A 19641-nucleotide genomic window follows, 5' to 3' on the forward strand; every position below is an offset into this window, starting at 1 on the left:
CTGCCCGCTGCTTTCCATTGGTGAAGAGTCTATGTCACTCTGCTTTGCTGCATCCTTAATGGCCAGCGCAGGCCATGTGTCACTTCCGTTCTTTTCTCCGGCGCAGGGACCGAGCACAGTTTGATCACATTTAACTGGTGTCCGTTCGCTGATCGTGCCTTGATTGAAGTGTTATTTTCTTTTACCCATTTTGCTGCTTTCCCTTTCCACCACTTCCCCATGTAGCTGTCCCCTTCGTCCCCACCCTTCTTTTCTTGCTTACATATACCAGCCCCTCCCCAGTCCATCCATGCTTGCCCTTCCTGCTCTTTCACCCGCAAATAAAAAGCGCTATGACGTGACGCCAGCGCTGGCCGTGTCATAGCGCTTTTTTGATAACTTTAATGTGGCACAAAACACTCTGCGAGATCCACCAGCCACACCTCATCATGGCCTTGGGATTCATTTGTTCCCACGGTAAGGTAAACTGCCAGTCCCAGTACACTGCAGGCCAAACAGCATACGTCACTGTCCGGGTCAAAGGGCACTCTCTTCTTGTCACAGAAATGGGGCTGAAAAATACAAGGGCCCAGAAAAAAAACTGAGTGCTGTTCAAGAGTTCATCGTTACCCCCCTCGACCCGCTTATTTACTCTCAGCTGCTGTTCGCTCTTGAACCTTCGTGCGGGGGGGAAGATAGATGAGCCGGCTGGAGGGCAGGACACGGCCAGAGCCTGCTCCCTGTCAGAGCCCAGAGGAACATGACGAAGATCACATGGTTATCTGATGGGGCCGAGATCGTTGTATACATTCCTATGACTGTGCGAGAAAGACGCGCTGACTTCCACGTTGCTTCTCAGTGAACAACACCGGGTCTCAGTGAATAAAATCAATGAGCACCAAGTGCATAACCTGTTATTTGGGGCCGTGCATCATAAACATGCTAGTGCAACAGGATTTTTTTTTATTAAAGTGTGTTGGACTCAAGAATTTAATCAGTTACACCAGTGGCGTAATCAGGGTTCCTATCCGGGACATCTTGTTTGGGGTCAAGGGCAACAAGTTTTTATGTTTACTTTGTCCTTGGGACAAGTAGGCCCAACCCTCTGAGCACAAACCCTTTGGCTGCCTGTTTACAGAGAGTGGAACTCTCTACAGTTGAAGTAATGTGTTTCCAAAAGACAATGCTGTTCAAACTTGTATTTATGGTTCATTATTTGAAAACCTTCATTATTAGGGTGAGTGCTGTAAATAAATGTTTTAAGGTCACACTTCACTACTGACGTTGGTTCCCGTACAAATAAAAAAAACGCGTATACACATGTTTGAAAAGTTTAGGCTATGAGGCTAAGTATAATGCTCCCAGAATGCTCTCTGATTAGATGCAAATGAGGTGTCATTTAGTAAAATGTTTTGATGCATGCTAGTATTTCCCAAAAATATTTCTAATGGAAAATCAGTGTAACCATTTTCAACACGATTATGGGAAGCATGAAAATAAACAAACACTGACAAAGCCAACTGATCCGACATATTTTTATAAGTCTTTTAGTTTCATCAATGCGTGTCTTGTTTTGACATGGCTTTTGTACCACTATATTGTTGTGGGAGCTACCAGGCCCTCAACATTGTAACAAACACTGGCCAAAAAAAACCAAAATGTTTTTGAACTCTAAAAGCACACGTTGCCACCAGTGGCATAACAAAGGCCCGCAGCCGCCCTCCAGGGGGCCCCTTCAGCACAGCACCTGCCCTGAGTGAGTCTGGAGAGGGGGCTCCTTCATGTTCTTTGCAAAAGGGGCACCCTCCAGTTTCGTTATGTCACTGATTGCCACTGTAGTTCCTGACACTGAACAAAACTACTTTGTGTGCCAATATGCTCCTTCTGGAAGAGAAGAATGCAATCACTCACAGTAAAGCCAGCCGAAAGAGAGAGAAATAGAAGTTTAATAAAAACAAAATGTCTTTAACACCAGACCTAATTAGGGACCAAGACCCACATGTAGGTAGCTTTTTGCATGTCGCAAACAGCGACTTTCGCTGTTTGCGACATGCAAAAAGCACATTGCAATGCACAAACCCAGTTTTGCGATTCGGTAACCTGGTTACCGAATCGCAAAACGGGTTTGCGTCTCGCAATTAGGAAGGGGTGTTCCCTTCCTAATTGCGACTCGCAGTGCAATGTAGGATTGTTCTGCGGGCGCAAACCAATCGCAGTTTGCACCCATTTCAAATGGGTGCTAACACTTTCACAAAAGGGAAGGGGTCCCCCTGGGACCCCTTCCCCATTGTGAATGTCACTGTAAACATTTTTCAGAGCAGGCAGTGGTCCGCAGGACCACTGCCTGCTCTGAAAAAATGAAACGAAAACGTTTCATTTTTCGTTTTTGTAATGCAACTCGTTTTCCTTTAAGGAAGCAGTCACAGACATGGTGGTCTGCTGTCTCCAGCAGGCCACGATCCCTGAGAGGCCGCCATTCGCAAGGGGGTCGCCAATTGCGACCCACCCCATGATTATTCATGAGGTGTGCATTTGCGAAGCCCTTGCGAATCACAGATTGTGTCAGGGACACCATCCTACATTCGGATTTGCGACTCGCACTTTGCGGATCGCAAATCTGAACCTACCTACATGTGGCCCCACATTCTTAAAGAAAGTCACAAAAGTGCACCCATGGTATATGTCGTACCCCTATAAAATATTTGTGAACTGTATTTGCTGAGCATTTGCAAGTTCATTTTCCCTCCAGCCACTTGCTTCCCAACCCTGGAAGAAGTTCTAATTCTGCCATTGTCAGGAGTAAATGTCCAACCTTTCTTATTATGGGAAAATATTAGAGAGAAGCTGGTGAAGATCTTTAAAACATGCAGGTTAGTAGGTTTGCAGACTCAAAGGCATTCCAGCCCTGGAACTATTGCTTACTGCTTCCTCCAGCCCCAGTATGCAGATCTGCAGAAAGGTGGAAAAATAAGGAAATTGCTACAGTAGGGATTGAAACTGCAAGTATTCAAGCCCTACTATGGTAGTAGCCCTGGCATAATCAGAGAACCTATTATCAGAGCTCTTAGATAATGAGATTGCTGCCATAATTTGGCGCCACACTACATGGCACCAAAGGGACAAGTAGATCTTTTTACAGGACAAGTAGATTTGAGAAGCAACCTGTCCCGTGGACAAGTAGATATTTTAATAAATTCCACACCCCTGCGTAATGAAACTTAAGGGCTCCTCTGCAAAGTACCTGTGGGGGCCTCTCCCCCTGGGACCCAGTCAGGGGCCTGTTGCCTGTGCACAATGTAGTGTGCTGAGGGGGCCCCCTGGAGCTCGGTAGCCCCCTCTCCGGCACCACATAGGCTGCTAGGGCCTTTGTTATGCCACTGGATTACACTGAAAATCTGTTTCCTCACTTAAAATAAATTGGGGACGGGTCATGTATGGGCCCCCGAGGACTATCCCATGGCCACAGAAGCTAGATTATGAGAGGTTAGCATTACTGGGGACTCACCTGAACTCCTGGGTGTTGAGAAATTGGAGTGGGCCAGCTACCGTCTTCTTCACTTTCTACTTACTTACTGGTATACACATTCAACCCAGTACTTTCGGAGCCAGGGATGCAATCAGTAGGCGCGGCTGAACCACTCTGATGGGAGCATGTTCACAAGTCCTTTTAAGGTTGAGTGCGCCAGCGTTCTGACCCCTGTTGTAATCCCTCTGTGGGATTTTAACCACGCCCATCACTTTAGTTGGTTCGTTGGCTTGCCTTTTAAAATGTGCTTGATTTCATTAGTGAAAGGCATACATATGTAATGCCTTTTTTTCGGTGTTTAGCCCTCCGCGAGTGCACCGGCCAACTACTGAAAACATACAAGGTTCCATGTTTTCCATATGGTTTCTGGACTACTTTTTCTTTTGTAGGCAGCGCGATCTCACTGGGCAGTAATCGAGCCAGAAATGGCGAAACTGGACCGGTCTTTTCGTTCTGATTAGTTTGCTTCATGCTGATGGCGTGGCACTTTGATTCGGCTCCATTACGTGAAATTGTATTACTTTCCATTTTCAGTTTATGTGACAAAAAAAGTCCAGTTTGGAGTTTACAATGCTAATAGCGCTAACTCAAGCAAATGCGAATCCCATTGCATTGCAAATGCTTGTTAATATATGCACAGACACTTAACCCCTTTAGCTCACTCTTGCAGTGCTTAATATGCAAATAATCGTGTGCCAGCACCTAAAGCTTATTTTGCCAACACGCAGCTGTTGCAGTTCAATGTGAATACTGAGGGCCTCATTACGACCTTGGCGGATGGGATGTTCCATCACAAATGAGACAAATATCCCGCCCGCCGTTTGCAAGTTCCGTAGGATATAATGGAACTTTTAATACAGCAGGTGGGATATCCCTCACATTTGTGGCGGAGTAGCCCATCCGCCAAGGTCATAATCAGGCCCGGAGTGTTAGAAACGGGGTGTGTGGTTGGCAGTCAGATTGCACTCTGTCCAAGCAGGGACTCTCACTCTAGTCAGGGTGAGGGTGTTACACTCCTAAAACAACTTCTGCTCACCCCCTTGGTAGCTTGGCACAAATGCAACGTGTAAAGTATTGGTACCAACTTGCACAGTAACACAGTGAAAACACCACAAATGTAACACCAGTTTAGAAAAATAGCAAATATTTATCCAAATCAAACAAGACTAAATCAACAAAGATCCAACATACACAAGAAAAGTTAGGACTTTTTAAATTAGAGTCTTAATCCATAGAAATCAATGGCTGCATTGTTTTTACACAAAGTACCTGGTTTGCGTAAAAAATAAAGCTGCACAGGCGATCGTGCATCAGAAAAGTCAGTGATGAGTCAATTCCTTACTCCCAAGTGAGGCAGTCCGTCGTTTCTTTTCTGGTCGGGTAGGCGATGCATAGTTTTTCTATCCCGCAGAAGAGCGATACGTTGATTCCAGACAGGCACCCTCAGGTCCACGCAGGTTCACTGTGGTTTTGACACCCAGCGACGATGCGTGCATAATTCTAGCACAAGGTGGTGAAGAGCAGCTTTGTGTGGGTGATGCGTTGATTTTGGCAGCCACCAGTGGGTGCGGTGTAGATTTTCCAGCTGCAATGCGGGCGATGTGTCAATTTTTCAGCCGTGAAGCAGGTGCTGTGTCGAGTTTTCTCCCACACAGCTCCTGGATATGGATTTCAGTCTTGGTTCCATTGGCTTCTCCTTTCAAGGGCCCAGAGACTAGATAGGGCATCACTTGGCAGGGTAGTTGTCTCAGCAAGAGTGTCCAGATACAGGCAGAGAAAGTATTTGATGACCCTGAAGACTTCAGAACAGGATGCAAGCTTAGTCCAAGCCCTTGGAGACGCTTCACAAGCAGGAAAACATAGCAAAGTCCAGTCTTTGTCCTCTCTCAGGCAGAAGTAGTAACTGCAGGCCAACCCAGCAAAGCACAGTCACAGGCAAAGGGGCAGGACTCCACCTCCAGCGCTTCTCCTTGGCAGAGGTTCCTTTTGGTTCCAGAAGTAATCTAAAAATAGAGGGTTTTGGGTCCACTACTTATACCCCGTTCTGCCTTTGAAGTAGGCAATCTTCAAAGGAAAATTTCTGTTGATAAGATACTGCATTGCCCAAGCCTGGACCCAGACACATACCAGGGGATGGGAGACTGCATTGTGTGAGAGCAGGCACTGCCCATATCAGGTGTAAGTAAACACTCCTCCCTCCACTCTAACTCAGGTGACCCATCAGGATATGCAGGCTACACCCCAGCTCCCTTTGTATCACTGTCTAGAGGGAATTCACAAACAACCCAACTGTCCATCTGACCCAGACATGGATTCCACAGGGGCCAGAAGCACAGAATGCTTAAGCAAGAAAATACCCACTTTCTAAAAGTGGCATTTTCAAACTGACAATCTAAAAACCAACTTTACCAAAAAGTGTATTTTTTAATTGTGAGTTCCGAAACCCCAAACTCCATATCTCCATTTGCTCCCAATGGGAAACTGCACTTAAGATATTTAAAATATAGTCTCATGTTAACCTATGAGAGAGATAAGCCTTACAACAGTGAAAAACGAATTTGGCAGTATTTCACTGTCTGGCATCTAAAACACATTAGTACATATCATACCTTTGACATGCACTGCACCCTGCCCATGCCTACCTTAGGGGTAACCTACATGTACAAAAAAGGAGGGTTTCCGTCTGGCAAGTGAGTACATTTGCCAGGTTGAACTGGCAGTTTAAAACTGCACACGCAGACACTGCAATGACAGGTCTGAACCATGTTTGCAGGGCTACTAATGTGGGCGGCACAACCAGTGCTGCAGGCCCACAAGTAGCTTCTGATTTACAGGCCCTGGGCACCTCTAGTGCACTCTACTAGGGACTTACTAGTAAATTAAATAAATATGCCAATCATGGAAAAGCCAATTACAGATGCAATTTACATAAGGGCACTTGCACTTTAGCAATGGTCAGCAGTGGTAAAATGCCCAAAGTATTAAGAACCAGCAAAAACAGAGTCCCGCACACAATCACAACATAGGAAGCAGAGGCAAAAAGACAGGGGAGACTATGCCAAGGAAGCCAGGTCTGACACTGAGGCACCATTATTCTAAAGCCATCTCGGGCATTTAAAATATATGCACAGCCACTTTTAACCCCTTTAGCGCAGTGCTTAATTTGCAATTACAGTCTAATGCCAAACGTTTATTTCGAAAAAGTTTTTTATTGGGTTTATATGATAATTTTGTACATTTTAATAATCTCTTCTTATTGCAATTTTGACCATGATTAAGGCCAACTTAGCATCTTTATTGCACAACTGTTTCAACTTTTGATATGTTTGGGTGACCCTTCTAGTTTTTCTCTCGTTACTTCTCCGTGGCTGTGTCTTTTTTGGGGATTGGGTTAGCAGCCAGCAGGTCTGATGGTGGGGTGGTGACAGGTATTCTACTGCAATAAGCACAGCAGAGTTTCTTTGTTGTAGATAGGGGAAGAAGGTAAATGGAAGTGCTTTCCTTAAATGCGGGCCACAGGAATTAAGTGGAAGGGAAAGACTAAAATATGAGGCAGGGTGGACCAATTTATGTGGCAAGTAAAGTCCAGTTATGTATTTCCAATGCCAATAGCTCAAATTCACGCAAAGGCGAGACCCATTGCATTGCAAATGCTTGTTAAACTTGGTAACACTCTCCGGGTATTGGTTGCACCTCATTCGTACCGGTTTACCACCTGTATATAGCAATAAACAACAGAAAGGGAACCAGTCAACCTTTGCAAAATGGCCTTCCACTGTGCTCTAACACCTGTTGTTGCATTTTTAGTAACTTTTGAACCATTTTTGCTATAAAAACAATTGTTGATTAATTATGTGAAAATCACGGCAGCCGCACAATCGCATAATTCCAGTGGCCTTAACAGTAAGCTAGGAAGGGCTGGCCTAGGGCTTGCCCGAGTGCTATGCAGTAAATCTACCCATATAACCCTTCTGGCCCACCTTAATACTAATACCATAACACTCAGCGTCAGCAGCCAACTGCAGTTTAATCCTCTTAGACTCAAAGAAATCTGCTACGGGTCACCCAGGGCTGCGCCAGCCGGCACTAACCGAGCAGGCGTAGAGCTCTGTCACACACTACTAGCCAATCAGAGGGATTTAGTCCACATCACCACTACAGGTCGCAAGAGCTAGGCGCTATGACTGCTTCTTTACATCTCAGAGTGAAAGTCAGGCCAGGGCTGACAATAACAAAGCCCATCCCAGCAGCTCTCAGCACCGCTTTTCTCTCCAACCCTGCCTGCTCGGACCATAAACACTAAAGACACAGAAACACTTCCCACATAGGCTAAAAAAACAGAGAAACCTCCCTTCTGACCAAACACCCTGCCTGGCACAGCAAACTGCTCACGTAGATGAGTTCTTCAGTGCCCCACATAGGGGTAGTAGGCGCTATATAAATGCTGCAATACTATATGAGGCAGATGTAAATGAAACCAGTTCTTGCAGGTGAGTGTGTGCCTTGTGGGTGATGTGCTGAAGTGCAGGGGGTGATGAAGTGCAGGGGGAACCTTGTCTGTGGGGTGTGACGTGCAGGGGGTACCTTGTGGGTGGGGTGGTGACATGCAGGGGGTGACTTGTGTATGGGTGGTGATGTGTATGGGTGGTGATGTGCAGAGGGTGTCGACGTGCAGGAGGTGGTTCAGGGAGTGCTTTTTGCGTGGGATGGTGACTTGCAGGGGGAGCCTTGTGTGTGGGGTGGTGATGTGCAGGGGGTGGTGAAGTGCAAGGGGTGACTGTGTGGGGGGTGGTTATGTGCATGGGGTGGTTATGTGCATGGGGTGGTGATGGGCAGGAGGCAGTGCAGGGGGTCCCTTGTGTGTGGGGTGGTGACGTGCAGGGGTGCCTTGTGTGCGGGGTGGTGGCATGCAGAGGGTGGTGACAAGCAGGAGGCAGTGCGGGTGTGCCTTGTGTGTGGGGTGTTGACGTGCAGGGGGTGCTGACGTGCAGGGGGTGCCTTGTGTGTGGGGTGGTGACATGCAGGGGATGCTTGTGTGTGGGGTGGTGAAACGGAGGGGGTGACGATGTGCAGGGGGTGGTGCAGAGGGTGCCTAGTGTGTGGGTGGTGACACACCCTGCCTGGCACAGCAAACTGCTCATGTAGATGAGTTCTTCAGTGCCCCACATAGGGGTAGTAGGCGCTATATAAATGCTGCAATACTAGACGAGGCAGATGTAAATGAAACCAGTGCTTGCAGGTGAGTGGGTGCCTTGTGGGTGGTGTGGTGAAGTTCAGGAGGTGATGAAGTGCAGGAGGTGGTGATGTGCAGGGGGAGCCTTGTCTGTGGGGTGACGAGCAGGGGGTGGTGATGTGCAGGGGGTACCTTGTGGTTGGGGTGGTAACATGCAGGGGGTGCCTTGTGTATAGGGGGGTGATGTGCAGAGGGGGTCTTGTTTGTGGGGTGGTGACATGCAGGAGGTGGTTCAGGGAGTGCTTTTTGCGTGGGATGCGGACTTGCAGGGGGAGTCTTGTGTGTGGGGTGGTGATGTGCAGGGGGTGGTGAAGTGCAAGGGGTGCCTTGTGTGTGGGGTGGTGATGTGCAGGGGGTTCCTTGTGTGTGGGGTGGTGACGTGCAAGGGGTGCCTTGTGTGTGGGGTGGTGACGTGCAAGGGGTGCCTTGTGTGTGGGGTGGTGACGTGCAGGGGATGATGCAGGGGGTGCCTTGTGTGTGGGGTGGTGACATGCAGGGGGTGGTGAAGTGCAGGCAGTGCCTTGTGTGTGGGGTGGTGACGTGCAGGGGATGTTGAAGTGCAGGCGGTGCCTTGTGTGGGGGTGGTGACATGCAGGGGATGGTGACGTGCAGGGGGTGCCTCGAGTGTGGGGTGGTGGCATGCAGGAGGTGCATTGTGTGTGGGGTGGTGGCGTACAGGGGATGGTGACGTGCAGGGGGTGCCTTGTGTGCTGGGTGGTGATGTGCAGGGGATGGTGAAGTGCAGGGAGAGCCTTGTGTGTGGGGTGGTGGTGTGCAGGGGTGGTGACGTGCAGGCGGTGCCTTGTGTGGGGGGTGGTGACGTGCAGGGGATGGTGAAGTGCATGGGGTGGTGATGTGCAGGGGTGACGTGTGTGGGGTGGTGGCATGCAGAGGGTGGTGACATGCAGGAGGCAGTGCAGGGGGGTAGCTGGTGTGTGGGGTGGTGGTGTGCAGGGGGTGGTGCAGGGGGTGCCTTTTGTGTGGGGTGGTGAAATGCAGGGGGTGGTGACGTGCAGGAGATGAAAGGAGGTGCCTGCTGGAGAGGGAACAGAGGCTGCTGAACAGGAAAGAGATGAGGGTGCGATAGGCAGGTGGAGGACTTCAGAAACCTGTGGGGAGAGGAGTATTTACAGGGTGAGGAGACAGCACAGGAAGTGGTGTGGAAGGAGAGTGGAAGTAACTAAGGGCCAGATGTAGCAAAAATCAATTTAGCGAATCGGAAATTGCGAGTGGTGCAACTCACAATTTCTGATTCACTAAATCGTATGCAGAATGGTGTCTTAGACACCTTCTGCGAATCTCAAAGGGGTCGCAAACAGCCACCTCACCAATATTCATGAGGTGGGTCGCATTCTGCGACCCCTTAGCGAGTCCCTGCACTCACAGGGATGGTGGCCTGCTGGAGACAGCAGACCTCCATGTCGGTGACTGCTTTTTAAATAAAGCAGGTTTTTTTTCTGTATTGCAGCCCGTTTTCCTTAAAGGAAAACGAGTTGCAATACAAAAGGAGCATTTGCAATGCAACAAGTCTTACATTTGCTCGAGTTAGAGCTGTTAGTAGCATTGTAAACTCCTAACCGGCCTTTTCTTGTCACCTAAATTGAAAGGAAAAAAACTGAGCGCGATTACGCTATGTAAAACCCAGCCCGATCACGCTGCAATTGAAAATCAAAAGACCCAGCGTGATCGCGCTATGTAAAACTCAGCACGATCACTCTACGTGGAAAATAAAAAGATAAAGTAGTGCAGAATCCGGGCTGAAAACATGGAGCCTCCTATGTTTTCAGTAGTTGGCCTGTGCGCTTAAGGAGGGCTAAACACTAGGAAAGGCATGATGTATGCATGCCTTTCACTAATAAAATGAAGCGGATTTTAAAAGGCAAGCCCACGAACCAATGAAAGTGACAGGCGTAACATGGGCGGTGGTTAAAAGTCTAAAGAGAGATTACAACAGGGATGGAACGCTTGTGCGCTCGACCCTGAAAAACAGGGCTGTGCAATAACGTCTTATGAATGGAGCCTTAGGCTAAGTAGTGCTGCAAAACTCTGAAGGGCTTAGGTTGCATTCCAAGCAGCCCAAACTGACAGAAGAAAAGTAACTATTCGATCACACGCGTGAATAAAAGTCAAAGAACCAGTCAAAACAATCTAGAGCTCTGACATCCTACAATCAGCAGGAAGGACGAACTAAATACAGCTTCCCCTCCAGATATGCCGTCCTTGCTTTATAAGCGCACCTGAAGCACTAGAAGCTCTGCCTCCTTAAAACCAGCAGTTGTTTCCCTACTGGGGGCAGAGGGTCACCCGCAGATGATGCCGAGGCGTGTTGTGTGGTCTGCGGTCCGAGTGCACCATGTGGGTTTAAGGGGTGGGGCCGCCGATTAGATGCTGCGAGGGATGCATGTGCCAAAGGCGGCATCTCCAGTTCGGGACAGCGCAGTGCACCCTGCAATCACATCCCTTCTTGGGCTTCGGCGGCACATGGCATTTTTTTTCGTCTAAATTCCTGAGATTTTTTTAAGCTTTCACGCTTTCGTGACCATTGCTTTCGTTCCTAGATTCACAGGAATGTGGCGCAACAAAGTTGTCTCGTCTCGATTTTTTAAAAATAAAAGCCGGAGATCGAAAGACAAAAGAGGCATTTTTTATTTTCTAATCATCATGTGGGTTCGACATCCGGTTGGTGCCTTGTTCACAGACAGAGCTTACACTAAGGACACCTCACTGTTCCCTCTTCGGGTTCTACCAACCAAAACAAAGGTGCCCGCAGAGGGCTATCAGCCATCGAGCTGTGAATGAGTCCAGGGATCCCTAACTGGAACGCGGACACGTCTTCTCTCTTTCTTGGCATGCTGGCGGCTGCGTGGAGCCTCCTGGCCTCGGTTGCTGGTGTTGGCAGCGAGTCCCGGGCTGTTGTACTCTTGCTCTGGTGGCATCAAAGTTGGGTACTCCGGCCTTTCTTGGAGGTTCCTGGGGCGGTCGTAGCTCAGACGGTAAACCGCAGTTAATGCGAGGATGTGGGGGTCCACATGGGTGGATGGGCATCTGTGCCACCGACGTGAACACTGGTGAGCCTCAGACTCTTCAGTTGTCTTTGCAAACACAGCTGAATGCCCCGGCCCAATCCACTGACATCACCCTAAGCAGGCGCGGTGACACCCCTTTGGTGCACTCACTCCAACGCCCCACACGCGCCCAACAAGAGCTGTGCCAGGTGTATCCTTAACAAGGAGCACTGAGAGCCTATCCCCCGTACACAAATATTACAATGTTTCACCGACCTCAGGGTCACAACAGAGCTCCCGGAGCAGCGACAGTGCGCTGTCGCTGGGGGCATCATTATGGGGGGGGCTGGCAGTGTTAGCAGCAGCGCTCCTTGCATCTCCGCTGTTGCAAATAGGGGGGGGGGGGCTCCTGGGGTCTTGCACTGCGCCTTCCTGCACTGCTCCTTGCACGGCCGCCGTTGCACCTACCGCGGGGGGGGGGGTTTCTGGGGGGGGGCTCCTGGGGTGTCTGGGGTCTTGCACTGCGCCTTCCTGCACTGCTCCTTGCACGGCCGCTGTTGCACCTACCGCGGGGGGGGGGGGGGGCAGTGAAGGGGGTTTCTGGGGGGGGCTCCTGGGGTGTCTGGGGTCTTGCACTGCGCCTTCCTGCACTGCTCCTTGCACGGCCGCTGTGGCACCTACAGCTGGGGCGCGGCGCCCCGGGCGGGGGCACAGGGCGGGGGCGCGCCCGGTTCCTTCCTGCCCCCCCGGAGAGGCCTCACCTGTGAGCAGCAGCACGGAGGGTCCCCCCCGCTCCCCGCGGGGGCCCCGGCTCAGGACATCCATAGCGAGCGATCTAAATGTGCCTTTTTTTCTAAAGCCACGCCCAGCGCATAGAAGCCCTCCCCAGGATGACGCGAAGCTGCAGACCTCATAACGGGACCGAGAGGACTACAAGCCCCAGGATGCAAACACGCGCCCTGGACCAACGGCGCCGCTAAGGCACGGACCGAAGACGTCTCATAGCTCCTAGAAACTGCACCTCGCCACGGGACGCACGGCGCTTTCTGTGCGGGGCTGTTCGCCTTCTCGTCATTCTTTAGGCACGTGGAGGTTGTTCCGTAGGGAATGTACAACCCTAAGGTCTACGGCCGCAACGCGCGCCTAGAAACGCAAAGCACAGCATGAATGAAATAACACAGGACTCGCAGTTAGTTTACTCGGCTGCGAAATGTTGGCGCCTTGCCAACCCAGCCCCTTTATTAACTCCCCCTACGTCAGGGGCGGAACCATTCGTCCCCCAGTTATGACACATGCTGTATAAAAGATACCCCTACCCCCCCTTAGCTTAGGGAGGCCCAAACATAACATTCCTCCTCAACTATGAAATCAATTAAACTAACAGTGAAGTATGACACACAAAACACATCGTTCAATTATGTTCAGGGAAAAGAAAAACAGCCTTTCGAACTACCTGAACAATGCCCTTCTACTCCAACACTTTTGCGGACCTTCCCCCACTGCAGTTAATGGATATTGAGTGCCCAGCTACTCACATACATAGTCCTTCAGTCTCTCTGGGGGTGACAGGCGGGATCGCAAATTGTACCTGCCCATCCCTCTTCTTCGAATCACCTCACGGCTGTCTTCCTCGGCTGTCACTTCTACCGGCTGGCTCTCCTCGATCTGTCCCGGGGGCCCCGGAGATGTAACTTCTCTTTCTCCCAGTTCCTCCCGGGTTCGCGAGGGCCTACTCATCAGCCAGTTCTCAGCAGAGGGACCTGGTCTCCTGAATTCTTCGTCTTCACTCTCTTGGCTCCTCTCATTTTCGCTCCCTTGACGATCCGTTGGGTCTCCGTGATATGTCTTGAAGCATGAGATGTTCCTTGTCACCACCTCATTCTCTCTTGTGAGAGTCACTAGGGTTCCTTTTACTCAGGTGACTGTCCACAGACCTGATGTGAATGGTGTTTTGAACTTGCCCCCCGGATGTCGATTCTTCATCAGTACCACATCCCCTCTACTCGGATGTCTTGTACAAGCTCTCCTTTTTCTTGACATCCGCTCATTGTGGATACGTCTTTGTTGCAGTCTTGTTTCCACTTGTTTTTGCCTGTCTTTCAACTGTCCCGGCGTATCTGTCATAGTCCCCACTTGGGGGATGGTGTCCCTTACTTGTCATTGCATGCAAATATGGCTCGGGGCTACACCTGTTGTGCTATGTGGGGTCAGGCGATATTCTCTCAAGAATTCAAAAATGGCACAGTCTAGATTCTTCTCTCACTACCGCAATCCTCAGTACTTTGTTTAGGGTCCTCATAAATCGTTCAACCTCTCCATTGGCTTGAGGCCATCGCAGAGTAATTTTCCGGTGTTGGATTGCATGTGATGTCAGATATGCTGCAAAGTCATGGCTGGAAAATGGGGGACCATTGTCGGTTCTTAGTTCTTGTATGATCCCATGTGTGGCCATTATTTTCTCTAGACAAGGTATTACTCTCTCCGTGACCGTAGATTCCAAGAGCTCGACCTCCGGATATTTTGAGAAATCATCAATCACTACTAGCATGTGTCTTCCATCCAGTAAGCTCCCCAGATCTGCACTGGCTCTCTGCCAGGGCGTTGACGGGATGGATTCTGTGATGATGGGGGGTGGCGGATCCGTCGGCCCCACCAATTGACATACGTGACACCTCTGTATGGTCCTCTCCACCCGGGTGTCTAGGTCTGGGAACCACACTTTGCTTCTTAGCCTGGCCTTGGTTTTTACCATGCCCTGGTGGGCGGCATGGGCCAGGTCCACCATCCTTTGCCTCATACTGTCCGGGATGACCAGTCGAATTCCTCGCAACAGACAGTTTTCAGGCGACACCGCCAGCTCGTGCCTGACTCGGAATAAGGCTTGTAGATTGTGGTTGGCCTCCTCAGTCCTTAGAGCCAGATTCTGCTTCAGCAGGTGCCATCTCCCATCACTGACGCAGGACATTGGCAATTGCAATACCTCATTGTTAGACCTGACATGCCTTAGGGTGGTCACCCCTAACTTTTTGCCTGCCTCCCTCCACTTTTTGGACCCTGTTTTGCTGGCTGTTAGACTCTGCGCACTTTACCACTGCTAACCAGTGCTAAAGTGCATATGCTCTCTTCCTTTTTAAACATGGTAACTTTGGATCATACCTGATTGGACTATTTAATCTACTTATAAGTCCCTAGTAATGTGCACTACATGTGCCTAGGGCCTGTAGATTAAATGCTACTAGTGGACCTGCAGCACTGGTTGTGCCACCCACTTAAGTAGCCCCCTTAACCTTGTCTCAGGCTTGCCATTGCAAGGCCTGTGTGTGCAGTTTCACTGCCACCTCGACTTGGCATTTAAAAGTACTTGCCAAGCCTAGAACTCCCCTTTTTCTACATATAAATCACCCTTAATGTGTGCCCTAGGTAACCCCTAGAGCAGGGTGCTGTGTAGGTAAAAGGCAGGACATGTACCTGTGTAGTTATATGTCCTGGTAGTGTAAAACTCCTAAATTCGTTTTTACACTACTGTGAGGCCTGCTCCCTTCATAGGCTAACATTGGGGCTGCCCTCATACACTGTTGAAGTGGCAGCTGCTGATCTGAAAGAAGCAGGAAGGTCATATTTAGTATGGCCAGAATGGTAATACAAAATCCTGCTGACTGGTGAAGTCGGATTTAATATTACTATTCTAGAAATGGCACTTTTAGAAAGTGAGCATTTCTTTGCACTTAAATCTTTCTGTGCCTTACAATCCACGTCTGGCTGGGCTTGGTTGACAGCTCCTTGTGCATTCACTCAGACACACCCCAAACACAGGGTACTCAGCCTCACTTGCATACATCTGCATTTTGAATGGGTCTTCCTGGGCTGGGAGGGTGGAGGGCCTGCCCTCACACAAAGGACTGCCACACCCCCTACTGGGACTCTGGCAGACAGGATTGAACTGAAAGGGGACCTGGTGCACTTCTTAGCCACTCTTTGAAGTCTCCCCCACTTCAAAGGCACATTTGGGTATAAAACAGGGCCTCTGCCCTACCTCATCAGACACTTGCTGGAGAAGAAACCTGAACCAGAAATTACATCCTGCCAAGAAGAACAGCCTGGCTGCTCAAAGGACTCACCTGTCTGCTTTCTCCAAAGGACTGCTGCCTTGCTGTTGGCCTGTTGCCTTGCTGAACTCTTGTCTGGCTATGAAAGTGCTCTCCAAGGGCTTGGATAGAGCTTGCCTCCTGTTCCCTGAAGTCTCAGGACCAAAAAGACTTCTCTTTTTCACTTGGACGCTCCGTGCGCCGAAAATTTCAACGCACAGCTTGTGCCGCGGCAAGAAAAACGCTGCACACCGACGCTGATCGACGCAACGCTCTCGGGACGACCGGAAATCCGACGCACAGCTTCGCAAGGACAACGCCGCCCGAACTCTAGAGGAGAAATCGACGCGACGCCTGCCGTGAGATCGTAATTTCAACGCGCAGCCCCGCAGACCGACGCGCAGCCGGAAAACAAGCAGGAAAATCCACGCACAGACCCGGGTCATCTGGTAATCCCCGCGATCCACAGAAAGAGACTGTCCGCGCGCCGGAAAACGATGCCCGACTTCCCCGCGTGGAAAATAACGACGCAAGTCCGTGTGTGCTGGGGAGAAATCGACGCACACACCCTTTTTCCACGCACCTCTTCCTTTGTGGCCCTCTGAGGAGATTTTTCCACTCCAAACCAGGTACTTGTGCTTGAAAGAGACTTTGTTCATATTTTAAAGACTTAAGACACTTTATATCACTTTTCAGTGATATCTCTACAATTTCACATTGCAACTTTATTCTTTTTGACCTACAATTATCCTGATAAATATTATATATTTTTCTAAACACTGTTTGGTGTATTTTTGTGGTTCTATATGGTGGTATTGTATGATTTATTGCACAAATACTTTACACATTGCCTTCTTAGTTAAGCCTGACTGCTCGTGCCAAGCTACCAGAGGGTGGGCACAGGATAATCTTGGATTGTGTGTGACTTACCCTGACTAGAGTGAGGGCTTTTGCTTGGACAGGGGGTAACCTGACTGCCAACCAAAAACCCAATTTCTAACACTCATCTTCTCTTGTAGCGTCCTGTATTTCCTTCAGGGACATTGGCAGTGGCCGAGATCTCTTTACCATCAACCTCACGTACTCCTCCGTATTCTCAGTCTCCTCTTCCTCTAGCACGGTAATCGGTCTTGCATGTCGGGACTAATAGTCTGCTGGGTTCTGTGCCTCGGGGCGGTATACCACAGAGAATTGATACCCTTGTAGCTGAAGAATCCATTTTTCAATCCTCGGGGGAGGCTGTGAGGCTGTTTTGTTGAACAACGGTATCAGTGGCTTGTGATCAGTGTATACAACAAATGGGTGACCATAGATGTACAGATGATAGTGGCGACAGGCCCAGTTGACTGCTAGCGCCTCCTTCTCTATGTGTGAATATCTTTGTTCCGTTATTGTCAAAGCTCGACTGGCATACGCCACAGGTGCCCACTCGCCATCATTTTCTCTTTGAGACAGCACGGCTCCGAGACCTATTAGGCTAGCATCCACTGATAGCTCTGTTTCTTTTGCTGGGTCGAAGAATACTAGAGTTGTCTCGGCGGATAGTGCCTGCTTCGTGTCTTGAAACGCCCTTTCCTGCATCGCATTCCACTCCCACTGAGTGTGAGCCTTTGTTAGCTCCCATAGTGGGGCCGTGAGGGAGGTTAGATTGGGAATGAATCTCCCGCAATATGTCACCATTCCCAGGAAATTTCGAACACCGGTGACTGAGGTACGAGGGGGCGCTGACTTTATATCTACCACTTTCTCTGGATCAGGTCGGACTCCTTTTTCTGAGAAATGGTATCCGAAAAATGCAATGTCCCTTCTCAGAAATTCACACTTCTCCCGATGTAATGTTAGTGCGTTTGTGTGCAGTCGTTGGAATACTGCTCGTAGCCTCTGTAGGTGTGCCTCAACTGTGGGCGCATGTACCAGGATATCATCACTCACATTGATGAATCCTTCCAGGCCAGCCAAAACGCCTCTTATTGTGTCCTGGAAGACTTCAGCTGTGCTGGCGATCCCAAAACTCAGGCGTCAGTATCGTCTTAGTCCCACGTGAGTGGAGAAGGTGGTGATGGCTCGAGACTCCGGAGCCAACATTATTTGGTGATATCCAGCTCTTAGATCCATTTTTGAGAACCATTTGGACCCGCTGACCTCTGCCACTATGTCATCCACTTAGGGGTGAGGTGACTCTCCCTCCGGATGGCCACGTTTGGGAGGCGCATATCTACACATATGCGTACCTCCCCTGGTTGCTTGGGTTTCCTGGTGACCACAATGGGCGACACCCATGGGGTTGGTCCTTCTACCTTCTGGATGATATCCGCTTCTTCCAGTTTCCTTAGTTCTGCCTCCACCTGTGGGCGGAGATGAAACGCGATGCGCCGGTGTTTTAACGCGACTGGTTCTATGGACTTGTCAATGTGTAGTTTTATTTGACCGTCCTTCAGGCAGCCAATGCCTCGGAACAGATCAGCGTAGTCTTCCTGTAGACTTTCTAGCTCCCCCACGTGTATGCTGAATGCAAAAGTCACCAGTTTCAGTTCTTCTGCAGTGCGGCAGCTGAGCAGCATCCCCGTTCCTATCTTGGTGACATACACCTTGGATTGTACAGTTACATCATCATGATTGATGTCCGTCACAAAAACTCCCGCCAATGGGAGAGGTCTTGTTGATCGGAACGCAAATACTTGTACTGTTGTGCGCCGTAGAGGGGGATGATGCGGCATTTGGTCATAATCAGAATGCACCAGTATATTAATTGAAGCTCCCGTGTCAATTAGGGCTGTTACTTGGTGTCCCGCTACTTTGACTTTGCATTTTGGAATTTTCTTTCGGCTTTGGCAGCCTGGTTCAGTTGCATGGATTATGTACACGGTTCCTTCTGGCTCATCATCGTCATCCATGTCGGGGATTAGATCTGGTGGTTGTACTGCTTTTGCTCCTTGAGTTGTCTTTTGGCTGTCCCCTTTTGCTCTGGTATTTGAACGGCAGACTTTTGCGAAATTATTTAGTTTTTGGCAGTTGGTGCACTGTTTTCCCAATGCCGGGCATTTACCTTGATGTGGGAATGTTCCTCCACACATGTAGCATGAACGGTGCGCCCCTGTCGATCTTGTCTTGTCCTTCTTTTTTGTCGCGCTGCTTGATGCTGTGGCATTTATCAGTTCTGTTTTGATGGTCTGTGCGAGCGCCGATTCCATGTGTGCTGCTCTTACCCTGGACAACTCCTTTGACCTGCCCATCGTCAGCATGTCAGCCATAGTCATGCCTGGGATGTGGAGGATGTGTTCTCTTAATTTGGTCGAGTGGCATCCTTGGATAAATTGCGCCCTTATTTCGTCATCCGGGTCAGGCAATGTGCATGTGCTTGCTAGTTCCTTTAGTCTTGCATAGTATGTGTCTACTGATTCATCTGAGTGCTGTCTGGCTTGTCGCAGGAGGAAACGTTCGTAGTCAGGATTTGCCATGGGTTCAAAATATGCAGTTATTGCCCTTTTTAGAGTTCGGTATGTGAATCGGGGTCCTTCTTCGGCCACTGTTTTGCTGATTCTGTGCAGAATCGCTCCTCCCATGTGAAGAAGCATCGGTCTCTGTCTATCCGGGTCTAGTGTGACAGCTGCAAAATAGTTTTCTAAACGTTCCACCCAGGATTTCCATTTTGCGGCCTGTGCTGATGGGGGCCCTTCCATGACAAAAGGCTCTATGACCGGAAAGGTGGCCATTTTTAATTGTTATCCACTCTTTATGTACTTGACCTCTGTCTGATCTGTGTGTGTTTTATTGTCCCCTTGTGCTCTGGCTTTTGATTATGTCCTTCTTTGT

At 49.5% G+C, this 19641-nt stretch overlaps 1 protein-coding gene across 2 annotated transcripts in view; it reads right to left on the reverse strand.

The window, feature by feature from the left end:
• LOC138246677 (carcinoembryonic antigen-related cell adhesion molecule 4-like) overlaps positions 1-12781 on the reverse strand; it is a 184508-nt gene extending 171727 nt beyond the window's left edge. The window contains exon 1 of one of the 2 annotated variants that reach the window (XM_069201437.1): positions 12505-12781. In XM_069201437.1, the coding sequence (XP_069057538.1) occupies positions 12505-12568 (64 nt within the window). In that variant the 5' untranslated portion in view covers positions 12569-12781. The remainder of the gene's footprint in view (positions 1-12504) is intronic. The other variant, XM_069201436.1, reaches the window with a different exon arrangement.
• Between the last annotated feature and the right edge of the window lie 6860 nt (positions 12782-19641).

This window comes from Pleurodeles waltl, chromosome 7, assembly GCF_031143425.1.
Source record: "Pleurodeles waltl isolate 20211129_DDA chromosome 7, aPleWal1.hap1.20221129, whole genome shotgun sequence".
In the NCBI taxonomy this organism is placed as follows: Eukaryota; Metazoa; Chordata; class Amphibia; order Caudata; family Salamandridae; genus Pleurodeles; species Pleurodeles waltl.